A 15000-nucleotide genomic window follows, 5' to 3' on the forward strand; every position below is an offset into this window, starting at 1 on the left:
CAGAGGTCTTCAGCACACACGCACCTGAGGCATCTGAGAAATGGGCAACTCGTCAGGAAGCACCGTGGACGACCTGCAGGCCGTGGAGATGCACCTGTGGTACAAGAAGTTCATGACCGAGTGTCCCTCAGGTCAGCTCACCCAGCACGAGTTCAAGCAGTTCTTTGGGCTGCGAGGTTTGGACCCAGAGGCCAACGCCTACATCGAGCAGATGTTCCGCACGTTTGACATGAACAAGGTCAGATAATGCACTTTCTTCAGCGACTGCCAGTTTGTCTTGTTCATTTCAGCTTTTTTTTTTTGATACTGACTTTCACAGGAAGCAGACTCCAGTTCAGTTCATGTGACAAGGATGCACACATTCATCAAACCGTGTAGATAAATGCTATATAAAATAACGTAGGCGTTTGTTACCTGTCTGTTCTTCTTGTCCTTCGACTCAGGACAGGTGAGTGTGCTCCAATTCTCCAAGCTGGAAATCCAAGTTCAGATTATTCCTTTCCTGACCTGGGAAAGAAAATCCGAGTTTTGACTACAAATGGAACGCACCATCAATGACCAAAGTACACGTTGCAGTCCTTCAATGAATGAACAGTAAAATGCAGCAGAGCTCTTGGAAACGTCTCAGGGCTGCAACCAATGAGACGTCATTTTCAAGTCAAGTTTCTTTAGAAAATGAGGTGGTCAAAGTCCTTCACGCCTATGACATCACAAATCTAAGTGTCTTAAATCCTCACACAGAACTAGGAGCAGAGACTAGGATATTTACTGTCAGAGAAAGCAAACCAGAGCAATGACCTTTCAAGGTCAGACTCACGTTCCATTCTGACCCCGAGATCTTGTTTTAATCAAAAGTGGGACAGGGTCATCACAGGATGTTTCTGTCTGAGACGCTGGTGCTCGTCTATCTTTAGCTCACAGAAGGCCGTGGTAATCTGTATGCATGATTTAAACTGTGAGATTATCTATGAGACAATGCTTTGATGCCAAGACTGTTGGCCGTGTTCAGACACGGATAATCCTCGGGCCTGGCATGAATAATTACCTACCAAGCTCTTCTCTGTCAACTAAAGGACGGACGGAGCTTTGGTTTACAGTTGTCCCCCCCCCTCCCCCACAGGACGGCTACATTGACTTCATGGAGTACGTGGCAGCTCTGAGTCTGGTGATGCGAGGAAAGATGGAGCACAAACTGCGCTGGTATTTCAAACTCTATGATGTGGATGGAAACGGCTGCATCGACAGACACGAGCTGCTCAACATCATAAAGGTGCAGTCTGTCATTCATCTTCCAGAGACTGTGTGTAAAAATCTATGTTCCGGAAGTTTGGGAAGTAGAGTGGACGGAGCATTTTAGCCACCAGGGGGCGACACCACGGGTTGGCTGGCTCTCTTTAAATGGAAATCTATAGAGAAATGAGCTTGTACTTGTTGATTTGTAATGTCAGTTCTCGAGAGTTAGTTTCAGGTCTCATTCAGGAGCACAATATCAGCTCTGTTGACCCCAGAACATCAACATGCACTTTGACAGACACTCTCGTTCTCCAGTGTGTCAGAACTACGGTGGCCTTTGTATAGCAGAAGAGATGTTGCTCTTCATTTGTGTAGTAAGATTATGGTCTGGCATGGCTTTAACTTTACTCTCTCTTACCCTCAGGCCATTCGTGCCATCAATGGAAATGAAAGCCAGGAAACGAGCGCAGAGGAATTCACGAACCGCGTGTTTGACAGGATTGATATAAATGGAGACGGTGAGTGTGTCCTGGCGCCGTGCACAGACACACATTTATGAAGGAAATCCATTGTGGGTGGATCGCACATGTTAGTGGCGTCTGGGAGCCAGGAACAACAACGTTACAGGACAGTGAAAGGAGAACTACCTTTTAGATGAATCTGTCAAGTATTTGTCTGCTCCATAAAACGTTGATTGTTTTTTTTGAGGATGTTCTCAGATGTCATTTTGTCCACAAACCATAATACTCGTAATGATTTCTTTGTCAAGTGGAATTTAAAAAAAATGACTGTAGTCGTGGATTCAGCTCTGCTGCCTTTAAAACACACCTTTTTAAATGTACGATCCTGTTTTACAACAAATTACTATAGGATAGTGAACTCTGTTAAAGCTGCTCTGTCATTTTCTTTGTTTTTTTCATTCTGAAAAGTTACATTTAAAAGCACTATAGTCCTTTCAAGTCCTTTAAAAGCACTCCAATCATTTCAAAGGTACATTTCAATAATACAAAAGCACTTGACAATAACTGTGTTACTACATGTCACTCACTTTTGTTTACCTCAACAGGCGAGCTTTCGCTGGAGGAGTTTGTGGCCGGCGCTCGCAGTGACAGTGAATTCATGGAGGTGATGATGAAGAGTCTGGACCTGAGCCACATCATGGCCATGATCCACAACAGGAGACACAGCGTTTAACTCCGACTTTTTCCTCATTCCCGGTCTGACCCGGCAGCTTCAGTGCGACGTCGTTGCCTCTGGTGGAAAAAGGTCGTTTATCGACTGAGATTTCTATTAAGATCGAGTCCAGTTTCATGTTTTTTATCTTCATCTCTATAAGGGCGTCACACATGCACTTTAAACACATTTGGATGACTCAGTCAACCTTTGCAGACCGGTCCTCGTCTAACGATGCTCCACCGAGGCCACGTTAGCGTGAAGGATGATCCCTCACACGGCTCACGTAGCCTTAGATACCCACCAGGGATAAAAGAGGCAGATAGTGAGGTAAAGTGGCAATTACACCCTGCAACCAAAGATGATTCCATTATTTTTGATTCCTCCGTATCACATGACTCACCCCTGTTTACCCACTCTTCTTGTGAAGCTGCAGTGAACAACAAAAACATGAAAACCAGTAAAAAATACTGATGTGATGCAGAGAAACTGCAATGCTCCCTTTTTTAATGTTTAAAAATAATCAAAAGTTCTTTGTTGTTTCTTTGGCTGAATGATTTGCATCAGTTCAGTATAAATGCAGGATATTATGTTCATGTGTGTTGGAGATGCTCGGTTGGTGCCTTCTGACAGAAGAATACAGAATGTTTTTAGCTTCTGCTTATTTGTACAATAAAAAGAAGCCCTTCTAAAGCTGTGTGTGTGTGTGTGTGTGTGTGTGCCTAATGTGTAACATTTACTGGGTCCCACGTAACAACCTAAAGTCAAACCTGCACGAGTTACACGAGCAGTGTAATGAATTTAAAACGTTCTACATGATATTTTTCATGTCTATGGTGAAAAAGTCATTATAGCCAATAAGTGTCAGTTTTTTCTATCATCAATGTGCTCACACAAAAAGGACAAAAAACACGTTACAAGACAAAAATCCTCCCTTTTAGCAAGGTGGATGATTCACCTGCAGTGTCAGGGTCACTTTACGTCAGGTGGAGTGAAACAGCTGCAGGGTGTGACTGAAGAAAACTAATGAGAAAGTAATAACAGCAGGAGTTAAACCCTTCTCTTACTTCACTACAAATAAATGGCTAAAATATTAAGTCAACAAAACCAGAATAATCAAATCAATTTGCCAATATGACTTTTATTTGTAACAAATGGTGTGAGAGTGACAGGAAGAGGGTCATCTATCAGCCACAAGGGGGCAGCAACATAATGAGATGATTTCTCCTTCAGTGTGTCCTTATCAAGAGAAATCCCCCCGTTTGTCTTACTGTCACAGCACGTCCTCTCTGCCGTTTGTCTTACTGTCACAGCACGTCCTGTCTTCTGCTTCTCTCACTGCAGCCTCACAGGAAGTCGTAAAGATACTTGACAATATCAAAGTTCACTGTCCTGGAGGATAAATCACAACAAACAGCCAAAGGTCAGGTTCCCCCTGTCTCAGTCATGTCAGTGAACAGACAGACACACACACAGACAGACAGGCAGGCAGACAGACCTGGAAATGGCAGAGATGAAGTCCAGAGAAACTGCACATTTGTACTTGGGGGCGTCGAGCTGGTCATCGTGACTAACCTGAGTCAACAGCTGTAAGGTCACCAGAGACGAGATCTGCATGTAAAAGGGAGGAAAAAAACAAAATGTCCTGTTTTCCTTTTTAAAAACTCAGCTTCCAACACTTTGATGCAGAAACATCCTTTCGTGCTCAGGGCCATGAAGAGATCAACCGTGTTTGACGGCTGATCCCAAAACTCACCTGAGACTAAACATTAAAACATTACAACACTTCCAGTTAAAAATAGATGGAATTCTCATTTTAAATCCTCCGATTGTGTCGTGCTTATTCTCTTTCATTCGCTCTGTGTGGCCCATGGAGGAAAAGCATGACAGTAAATGACTTCCTGTAGAGAAGAAACATCAGAGTGCTTTTATTACAGATGTCAGTTTCATTCAGTGCAGCAGCAGCAGCAGCAGCAACGATGACCCGTTACACTTGAAGTCATCTGGGGAAACATACTGTAAGTCATGATTATTTGTCCTGGAGAGCAGGATCAGCAAAGGAACAGCTTTGTTCCGCAGTGATCGTCACAATACAGCAGGACTGGGTGAAATAATAGCAGTAAGTATTAAATACTGAAAACATACAGTTGTAACCTTCAATGTAAGATGATATCTGATGTGTTTCTTTGGCTTATTCATGTTTAATAAAGGACAAGAAAATTCCCTGTAAACATGGTCAAATCCTAAGGTAAAGAAGTCAAAAATATGCAAATGCTGTGAAAAGAACTGAGTGTAGAATGGTGGAATGTTACCTGGGAGAAAATACTGGCGGAGGGAGCGACTCTGCTGTCAACCACGCTGTAAAAAACAGCCAGCAGGCGGTCCAGAGGGAACGGCTTCGGCCCCAGAAGATGGTTACTCGTCTGGAAACATTGTGACGTGAAGTCAACTTCCATGTGACACTGACCCAGAACAAAGTGTGCGTGATGTCAACATTGCTCACCTTTTCGTTTTTCTTCAAGAAGTTTGTTTTTTTAATTTTACCATGGTGCTGCGAGAGAAAAACACAATTATTCACAGAAATCAAGCGTCTGAGTTGAGGTTAAGGAAATAACCACAAAGTAAGGACGTGGGGGTAAAGAACATTAGCACTGCAGCTTTAAATTTCCTTTCACATCGCTCACAATGAGAGATTTAAAATATCCTTAACAATCAAAACTAAACCCAAAGAAGAACAGTCTGACTGTTACTGACTGTTCCACTAAATCTGATTTACACAAGGAGAATCATCTCCTCTCCTGTTTATTTTGAAATATTGAATTAATCAAAATTCAATGACACACTTTCAAAAACAGGCCACACGGCAGTGTAGTGGTTAGCACTCTCGCTTTGCAGCGAGAAGACCCGGGTTCGAGCCCCGGTTGGAACAAGGGCCTTTCTGCATGGAGTTTGCAGTGTTCTCCCCGTGTGTGCGTGGGTTCTCCGGCTTCCTCCCACAGTCCAAAAACATGCAATGTGGGGATTAGGTAAATTGGACACTCTAAATTGACCGTAGGAGTGAGAGTGAATGGTTGTTTGTCTCTAGTTGTGTGTGGCCCTGCGATGGACTGGCGAACTGTCCAGGGTGTATCGCCCGATGTAGCTGAGATTGGCACAGCACCCCCCGCGACCCTCTGGTGGAGGATAAAGCGGTTAGATGATGACTGACTGACTTTCAAAAACATTTAATGACAAACTGTGAGTGACGCTGTTGTCATCTCTAATGCTTCCAAAGCACTTTGGTAAATCAGTCTGACTGAGGACTTTTGTTGTTGCAGTAAGTCATCCTCTGTCATCCTCTGTCATCCTCTATCATCCTGTAATCACTCTCCCTTTCCCCCCCCGTCATTGATGGAAAGAGAAAAATGTCCTACCTTGAGGAAAAAGCGTTTATCTGTGCGGGCTGGGTTGTAAGACGCCAGGTAGGCGGCGATCAACAGGAACTTTGAGTAATAAGGGAGTTCAACGTGAGTGTGAGCAGATAAACCTGAGGGGAGGACACAATCAACCAGTGTGACACGTTTACAAGCACAGACGTCAGACCACTCCACTCTTCACCAGCTGTTTCCATGAAAAGTGAAGAGGGTGGACAGTCGTTGTGAGCCAGGATGTCTCGTTGTTGTTGTTGTTGTTATTGTTATTATTACCTTTCAAAGCTCCTGCTTCCTTCTCCTCCATTTGCTGCATCTGCTCCCACTGAAGACTGAGGAGAGAACACACACACACACACACACACACAGACAGATCAGAGTTGTTTGTTGGCGACACAAATAACAAAAACCGTTCGACGTCGGCTCAATGTTGATGTGCTGTGACAAACCTGGAGACTTCTCGGAGATAGACCGTCTGCATGGCTTTTTTTAAATGAGGCTCTATATTTCTCCACAGCTTGTGTGTGTCGCTCTCTTTCACTGAAAACACAGCAACATTATGAAGACACAAGGTCACAGTGAGAGTTTTATCGAGAGAATAAGATAAACATGAAAGACAATTATGGCTGAGATTTCTGCTCCTCTAGGGTCAGAACTCTGTTTCCAAACTGTACGGATTAACATAATCTGACATACAACTAACTGATGAAAGCAGGGAGATATGATGTGTCACCATAGCAACATGACAGGGGGAAATAACTCTTCAATAGACACAAAGAAGAGATTTCTTGACCTCCATCAGCTGTCAGATGAAAGATAAACATGTGTTTACCTTTTCCTTCGGCCAAAGGTTCGCAGAACTTTGAAAAGTTGAGGGCAGCCTACATGAAAAGGAAGTAAAAAGAGAAAAAAATCAATGATGCCAGACTGAAAGAAAATCTAAAACAGTGAGAAATCATCACTGTGTGTGTGTGTGTGTGTGTGTGTGTGTGTCTGACCAGATGGTGCAGCTCTCTGAGGTCTCGACACACTGAGTAGAAGACTCCCAGCAGGATGTTAATGTAGGACGAGTAAAAGTCGGCTGAATATGAAGGGTGACTGTCCCTCGACAAGATCTGCTGCAGATCACCTGTCAATCACACGCACACAGCCAACATACATGTGTTAGAAAAAGGATTTACACGTAAACAAGATCCCGTGTGAAAACACAGCGACTGCAGACTCGAGTGTTCTCACGTCACACACTGCATCTGCCAAGCGTGGCAACACTCTCTGTGTGAGTGTGTACGTACGTGTGTGTGTGTGTGTGTGTGTAAGTGTGAGTGTGTACACGTGTGTGTGAGTGTATGCGGTGTGTGTAAAGGTAATGTGGCTGTGAGTGTGTGTGCGTGTGTGTGTGTGAGCGTGTGTGTGAGTGTGTGTGTGTACACGTGTGTGTGTGTGTGTACACATGCGTGTGTGTGAGGACGACGATACCTTTACTGTAGTCGGGGAAATGGAGCACAAGTGGCTCATAACAGCCCGTGTTTGGTCTGAACTTGTCCCAGGTGATTTCACTGAGCAGGATGACGGTGAGGTTGTCGTCCACCTGAAGAACAAATGTCAGTACAATGTACTGTATCATATACTGCATATTTCCCTTAAGTGGCTCCCACTGTAAATACTTTGAATATATATACCGTATTTTCCGCACTATAAGGCGCACCGGATTATAAGGCGCATAGAATAGACGCTACAGTAGAGGCTGGGGTTACGTTATGCATTCATTAGATGGAGCTGCGCTAAAGGGAATGTCAACAAAACAGTCAGATAGGTCAGTCAAACTTTATTTATAGATTACAAACCAGCGTTCTGACAACTCCGTTTACTCCCAACATGAATAAACAGCTGTTTTATGTGATGTGGTATTTCGTTTATCTTTTAACAACAGCAGGGTATAACATGTAGTGCAACATTTATATCACATAGTGGAGGGGAACTTTTCCTGGATTCAATAAACACGTAAAAAACAGTCTGATACTGTTACGGTGAATCAAACGTTCGTGCTATCACAATATAGTAACACTCGAAATAGTGCAAAGCAATAACAATATATAAATAACTCAACGTTGCTCAAACGTTAATGTCACACAACACAACACACAAAATAAACATGTAAAGCTCACTTTATCAAGTTATTCCTCATCCGCAAATCCCTCGAATTCTTCTTCTTCAGTGTCCGAATTAAACAGTTGGGCGAATACGGGATCCAACATGCCCGGCTCCGTCTCGTCCGGATTATACGGCGCACTGTCGGCTTTTGAGAACATTTGAGGTTTTTAGGTGCGCCTTATAGTGCGGAAAATACGGTATATATATTTTTTTTTTTTACATATCCTTCTAAATTTGTCGAAGGTGCACTGTTTTGTTCTTTCGTCTCTACTCTTATCTCTTCACTTGCACTACTAGAGCTGTCCTTTCATCTCGTTGTACACTGTATAATGACAATAAAGGTGATTCTGATTCTGAGTTCACATCTCACACACACACACACACACAAATATGGCAATACATCAATATTATATCTATATGAGTCAAGATATGGTCTTAGTTTGTGGATATTGTCATGGTTTTAAAGGCTGTTGCATTTGTGTAATACACTAAATATTATCAAGTAAAGACTTAAATAACATTTTAAAAGGTCACTCAATAATACTCATTATTATTATTATTATTACTATTATTATTACACCACATTTATAGTCAATTCTAACAGACGTAAATATCCATCATTCACACAGGTAACAGGTGTATTTGAAGATCATGTAATACAGATCATAAACAGTTTCATGTTTTATTTAAAGTGTATTGTCACTGCTTTTCACGAGTCCAGAGAAACAATCTGTGTGCAGCTATACAGAGATATTATATAACAATTCCTACTCAATTATTTTCTCGATCAACGGATTAGTTCATTTGGAGATAAAATGTCAGAAAATGTTCACATTTGAGGACCTCGTTGTTTAAAAAAAACAACACAAATACTTGACAATGAATTAAATAATGGATTATTTGTTGCAGCCCTACAATGATGTCGTCATTTTATGAATCAATGTTCTGTAGAATACTTCAAATACAAATAAAACCCAAAATAAATTCAAAATACATGCAACTGTTTCAAAAGAAAGACCGGAAAAATCCCGACTCTACAACACTAAAGACATCTGTTGACCCTTTTTTTGCAGAAAGACCAGAATAAAAATGATAATTACATATATTAGTCACATGCATCCTCATTATCACTTCAGGACTCTGTCGAGCAGAATCCTCTTAACACCCACAATCAGTCAGATTTCACAAGAATCAAGTCATCAACTGAATTTAAATTTACTTTCATTAATTAAAATGTTGTGATTGGCTTCCATCCACCTTTCCTAACATTATACAAGAGCTATACGTGCGCACGCGCACACACACACACACACGCACACACGCACACACGCACACGCACACACTCAGCTCCAGTTCCTCTCCGTCATCTATAACAAAAAGTGCTTCCTCACCAGTTCCTGAAGTCGCAGCAGCGCGGGGAGGAGGTTGACATCAGCGTCTCGCAGAAGTTCTGCTTTCTCCATTACCTGAAAAAATACATGCGTCACTTTTCAATGTCAGTAACGATAAAGCTGACAAATCTGTTTTCTTTATTACTTTATTGCTTTATTTAGGTCTCATTTGCATGTGCGATCATGACTAATCATATTATTATATAAACATTTAAGTGACACAAATCAATTATTTAACGTGACACATAACATGCCGGGGATTAAAGTGATTGTAAAGGGATGAAAATGATCTCTTCTCACGTGTTATCATCATGTAAGTCGGTAATATTCTCTGCTCTAACCTAAACCCAACCCTAAAACCTGGTCTTAACCCTGTAAAAGACCTTTAAGGTTGTGGGGCCGAGACAAAATGTCCCCACAAAGATAGGTTTGCATGAAAATAGTCCTCACAGCCTTATAGAGACAAACCTTAGCTCTAACCTCTACCAGTTGCTTAGAAATGAGGTTCTGCCTCTTTAGGAGCAGGTTTTGGTCTCCATGAGGACTTCTGGTCCTGATAAGGTCAGTGTTTATGCCAGAAAATGTCTTAAAGAGGTAAGAAACACACACTGAGGGTTTTTATACGGTTACAGAGTGTGTGGTTATTACTAAACTATATCTAATTCATCTTTACTCATAGCTAATGAATGCAGAGTAGAACTTTGAAGTATTTCTTGTAGTTGAAGTATTTTCTGGTTGAAGGTAAAGCCACTCACGATGTATCGCGTCTGCGTGGCAGGAGAGTCGACGCACTGATGTCTGTACACGCGTACAAAGTCTGACAGAGAGGGAGTGCGAGGGAGCAGCGAGGCGGCCTCGCAGCCAAACAAGGAGAGCAGCATCTTTTCAAACAGCAGCGCGTTGGAAACACATTCCACGCAGCTGATGGTGGCGTGAGGCAGCTGTGAGAGAGACCAACAATCTCGTGACACATTTCACTGAACCAAACATCAAAAACGGTCCACAAAATACACGTTAAATGAACTTTCTGTGCCTAAAGCTGATTAAAGATTAGTGGCGTCAGCTGGAAGAACTCCACGGACAAAGTGACTAATAAGTCAAGTTGTGCAGAATATCAACACTGACACGTGGGATCTTCTGATGAATGAAACACCACCTTCTTATTTAACGCTGTTTAAGTCACTGAGTCAAACTCATTTATGTTGTGATGAATGTGTGTGTGTGTTGTCCCTGGACACACCTCTGCTGTCTGCCTGTGGTGCAGGACAGAAGATAACCAGAGACAAAGTCAACATACAACATAAAACACTGTTAAAGTCTGTCAGAGTCTCTCACCTCAAGCTCCTTCAGCAAAACCTGCATCACATGACTTTTCCCCGAAGCTCGATGGCCGTAAACAAAGATGGAAGGGTAAGAGTACTGCTGCGGCTGTGGAAGCAACATTCAACACAGCTTTGTTAACTGTATTATCCTCAGATTTCTTCATCTCAACGTTTAGCAGCTCAATCAGTGGTGGACGTATCATCACACTGATATCGTTCATACTCATTCACACGCCTTTGCTCAAGGACACGCAGACCGGCGGAATGGTACCTACAGCCTCCTAGTTTACCTTTTCATGACTTGTACATACATTTTTTATGAAGAAAAATGACTTTGGACTTTTACTATTATTATGAAAAATGACTCCAACATAGTCATTTTATGATAAGATACTTGTACTTTTATTAAAGTATCCCTTTTAGGTACTTTATACAACAACAACAATAATATAACGTACAAGACTGCCAGTACATTATATAAACAATTACTCATTGATTATTAATCATTACTAAATTAATCGTCAATAATAATCGATGAATCGGTTTGAAGCTTTCTTCATGATTAAAAGAAGATTTCTGATTGTTTCAGCTTCTGAAATATGAATATTTTCTTCATTTCTTTGCTCCATAAAACAAAGAGTGAATCAAGAGTGAATCATTTTGATTTGTGGACATTTCCAGGTTTGACAAACATTTTTTAACGTTTTCTGACGTTTCATGGCCCAAACGATTAATCGAGAAGATAATCGACATAGTTGCAGATGGGGGATTTCAGTACCTGTCCCATCAGAGAGAGCAGCAGCCCAGTCTGTGCTTCTCTGCACGGAGTCTGCTCCGTGACTCTCCGCAGCTTCTCCTCGTCATACCCTGGATGTTGTAACACCGACGTCATCCTCGCTTTTATATTTTCAACCCGAAAAACCGGGTGTTTTCACCGTTAACGCTAGTGGAGGCTCCAACAGCAGCGCGAGCTAACATGGAGCTAACGCGTCCCTGACGAACGTCGGTGACAAAAACTGACGTGAAATGTTGACTGAGAATGAACCGGAGTGACGTGTAAACACCCGTGTCTGAACATTCACCGTGTAACAACCGTAAACTGTCGTGGAAAAACTACGTCAAAGTTAAAAATTACAAACACAAACACACACACACACTGCTGCAACGGTTTCGCGCGCGCCTTCAGATTACGTCACAATGACGGCACGTCGCTCACCAGCCAATTACAACTCACTGCGGCATTGTGGGTAATGTAGTTCCGTGACAAAATACCAGGAAATAAAGGAAATTAAGAGTGAAATTGTGTCTTATTTCCTGTTCAGTCCTGATTATTTCTTAGCGCGTGTGAAGTGAAATGTTAGCACAATAAAATGTGAACTTGTTTTTACACATTAAGAGAGAAATGTTCTCATAATTGTATAAAAACGCTCAATTCGAACTGTTAAAGAATGTGTTTGGAGGTGATTTCAATGATTATTGATTACTTCATTATAAATTATACATATTAGAATATAGAATAGTTCACTATAATGACACTGACATTGAAACCTTTTTTACGAGAGAGACGCTTTTGCAACGTCATGCAAACATTTGGACAAACACGTTATAAACAACATTAGAAAACAATACAAACAAATAATATAGATGAAACAAATGATATATATATATATATTTGTGTATATGCACGTGCATTTGCCTGTTTTACAATGTTTACAAATGTTCTTTGAGACAATTATGTTTGTTTATGATGATCATAGATTAGAATAGAAATGCATGATTGTCATAGTACAGAACATTTATCTTAAATGCAAAATATAAACTAAAAATAAATCAAATAAAACAAAGACTGAGACATAAAGAATAAGATTATTAAAGTTGTTATTGTTTCGTTGACGTCATAGACGTTACTTGTTTCCCTCAGTGTCTGTTTAAGATTTCGCGGGTGTGATGATGACACGTCACACCGGGATTAGAGGATGTGGGCTGGTCCTGTAATAAAATCCTGCTCGGCTCTGCTCAAACTCTGATTCAGCTGCTGCTGCTGCTGCTGCTGCTGCCGAACACACGGAGGGTGTCAGCGTTTCACAGACACGAGCCTGTGCGTCCGTGGGAGAACAATCACGGAAAAGACACGGTTGATCGGTAATTAGACGAGGACTAATGCGGGACAAATCCACGGGCTTCCTCTGGGTGGGTGGATGGATGGATGGCGCGTGAAGCACCGCGAGCGCACCTGCAGAGTGAGGAGTAAAAACCGGAGGAGAGGTTGTCATGGAAACATGAGAGCGGCGATGCTGTGACCACTGGACCGAAGACAGAAGGAAAAATAAACATCCGTTTGGACAAGTTGTGCGGGACTGGATCAAAGGCACCGCTGCGACAGATGTTTCTTGCGTGAGGACGCGCGCGAGGTGATCCACGAGCTGACTCCTGCATTCACACGGACACGCACACGGAGGCTATGGTCCCCGGGGCCCCCGGCATCGCCACCACCACCACCACCACTATGCTTCCAGCATCCGAGGCTGCCAAGATCTACCAGACCAACTACGTGCGCAACTCCCGCGCCATCGGCGTCCTGTGGGCCATCTTCACCATCCTCTTCGCCATCGTCAACGTGGTGTGCTTCATCCAGCCCTACTGGATCGGGGACGGCGCGGACACCCCGCAGGCGGGCTACTTCGGTCTGTTCCACTACTGCATCGGTAACGGGCTGTCCCGAGAGCTGACGTGTCAGGGCAGCTTCACGGAGTTCGGCAGCATCCCGTCCAGCGCCTTCAAGGCCGCCTCCTTCTTCATCGGCATGTCCATGGCGCTCGTGCTCTCCTGCATCGGCTGCTTCGCGCTCTTCTTCTTCTGCGGCACCGGCACCGTGTACAAGATCTGCGGCTGGATGCAGCTGGCTGCAGGTAAGTGGACCGATTCACCGCTCAGCCGATATTATTGGCATGCTGGAACTTCAGTCACACAAAATTTTGATTCTCCATTCCTTGTTTCATGTATGGGCTACATGGGGGGGTAGTGTCTAGCACTGTTGCCTCACAGCAAGAAGGTCGCTGGTTCAAATCCTGGTTCAACAGAGTTTGCATGTTCTTCACATTTCCTCCCTCAGTCCAAGAACATGCAGAGCTTCATTTTGAGCATCGAGTTTGGCCAGTAGGGGGCGGTCAAGTGAAAAAAAAGCTCTTTGAGGAAATAATGTTTTCTTTTTTTAAATGTGACGATAAGTAGTTGACAATATAAACGTATATATGATGCAAACTTCATCTTTGATTGAGTCATAACTTGATGTTAAAAGGTGCACGTTTGAGGCACCTGCTCTGACTTGACCACAGGTGTAAATGTCAGAGGGAACAGTTGTGACCTGTGACCTCACCTGAGGATAAAGCAGTGTTAAAGTTGCAGTGCGTGAGTTTGTTTATCATGAACAAAAACAATATGACATTCTTTTGATGCTGCGTCCGTCATCTGTTATGGGCGGTGCCAATGTGGGCGGGGGCAAGAAGAACGTTTTGCATCCAGGTGTCAGCGTTTAGAGTCGCTTTGGGGGCGGGGTTAGTGTGTATGAAGATAATATAGGGAAGCTCTGTTTCCCGTACTCCGAGTTCACACCGAACTGCGACAATCGCGTTTATCGTGTCGTGGGATCATTTTTTGGCACGATGGGAGCGTGTATTGATTAATTAAAGCATATTTTTGCCATTTTTGCCAACATTATATCCTGGACATCGTCATATATCAACAAAGACAACTGAGACAGATTTGTGTGTGTTATCGGCAAAGCAGACATTTGTTTTCAAGCGATTCAAAAGTTATATATAACAAAACCTCATGAAAAATTGCTGGAAAAATAAAAGGTATAATGTGACCTCCCCTCAATAATGAACATGAAATGAGAAGGAAAGGCACGCCCATCCATCCCCACGCTCACTTAAATGTTATTGATGCTCTAATGCGTCCTTGTTTGTGTTCCTCGGATCAATAACTGAAATCAATTCTCTCATAATCAGTCATTATAGCGTTACACTGTAACACTGATGTGATCCTGAAAATCTTTTTTTTTTTTAATACCAAACACTGCGAGTGACTCCGAGCGGTGTCAATCCTTTTGATTTGTTTGTTAAGACAACGACATTAAAACGCTTATTTGTGACAAAGGTTTTGTCGAAGAAGTCGTAAAAAGACAAAGTCAGTGGCAGCGGTTTTTTCAAACCTAAGGCTCTGAATTCTTTAAATAATTCAAATAAAATCAGATACTGATGCTGACCACTTTAACATCCCATAATAAAATACACACACGTAAACTGAGTGTGACCTACA

The 15000-nt window shown here is 42.5% G+C and overlaps 3 protein-coding genes across 3 annotated transcripts in view; 2 read left to right on the plus strand and 1 right to left on the minus strand.

The window, feature by feature from the left end:
• Positions 1–6: 6 nt before the first annotated feature.
• Positions 7–2958, plus strand: LOC122762177 (guanylyl cyclase-activating protein 1-like). The gene is made up of 4 exons (XM_044017376.1): positions 7–238; positions 1121–1270; positions 1658–1751; positions 2300–2958. The coding sequence occupies exons 1-4, from the start codon at positions 41–43 to the stop codon at positions 2425–2427; spliced, it is 570 nt and encodes a 189-aa protein (XP_043873311.1). The 5' UTR covers positions 7–40; the 3' UTR covers positions 2428–2958.
• Positions 2959–3527: 569 nt separating this feature from the next.
• Positions 3528–12046, minus strand: LOC122762176 (origin recognition complex subunit 5-like). The gene is made up of 14 exons (XM_044017374.1): positions 11459–12046; positions 10694–10786; positions 10114–10299; positions 9359–9433; positions 7293–7404; positions 6815–6945; positions 6649–6697; positions 6266–6356; positions 6093–6148; positions 5820–5932; positions 4910–4957; positions 4719–4829; positions 3905–4017; positions 3528–3798 (listed from the first exon to the last, which is right to left on the minus strand). The coding sequence occupies exons 1-14, from the start codon at positions 11570–11572 to the stop codon at positions 3753–3755; spliced, it is 1338 nt and encodes a 445-aa protein (XP_043873309.1). The 5' UTR covers positions 11573–12046; the 3' UTR covers positions 3528–3752.
• A 598-nt stretch (positions 12047–12644) lies between these two features.
• The window catches only part of LOC122762175 (LHFPL tetraspan subfamily member 3 protein), a 10150-nt gene continuing 7794 nt past the window's right edge, over positions 12645–15000 (plus strand). Inside the window, exon 1 of the mRNA XM_044017373.1 lies at positions 12645–13589. Within this exon, the coding sequence (XP_043873308.1) occupies positions 13142–13589 (448 nt within the window). The 5' untranslated portion in view covers positions 12645–13141. The remainder of the gene's footprint in view (positions 13590–15000) is intronic.

This window comes from Solea senegalensis, unplaced genomic scaffold, assembly GCF_019176455.1.
Source record: "Solea senegalensis isolate Sse05_10M unplaced genomic scaffold, IFAPA_SoseM_1 scf7180000015331, whole genome shotgun sequence".
NCBI classification, from domain to species: Eukaryota; Metazoa; Chordata; class Actinopteri; order Pleuronectiformes; family Soleidae; genus Solea; species Solea senegalensis.

Excerpts from the sequence above, each read along its gene's own strand:
- LOC122762176 (XM_044017374.1), bottom strand. The coding sequence starts at position 11,572 with ATGACGTCGGTGTTACAACATCCAGGGTATGACGAGGAGAAGCTGCGG. Across the intron at positions 4,958-5,819 it reads ATAAACGCTTTTTCCTCAAG|CACCATGGTAAAATTAAAAA; the intron begins GTAGGACATTTT and ends TTTCTCTCGCAG. Across the intron at positions 3,799-3,904 it reads TTCATCTCTGCCATTTCCAG|GACAGTGAACTTTGATATTG; the intron begins GTCTGTCTGCCT and ends TTTATCCTCCAG.
- LOC122762177 (XM_044017376.1), top strand. The coding sequence starts at position 41 with ATGGGCAACTCGTCAGGAAGCACCGTGGACGACCTGCAGGCCGTGGAG. Across the intron at positions 1,271-1,657 it reads AGCTGCTCAACATCATAAAG|GCCATTCGTGCCATCAATGG; the intron begins GTGCAGTCTGTC and ends TCTTACCCTCAG. Across the intron at positions 1,752-2,299 it reads GATTGATATAAATGGAGACG|GCGAGCTTTCGCTGGAGGAG; the intron begins GTGAGTGTGTCC and ends TTACCTCAACAG.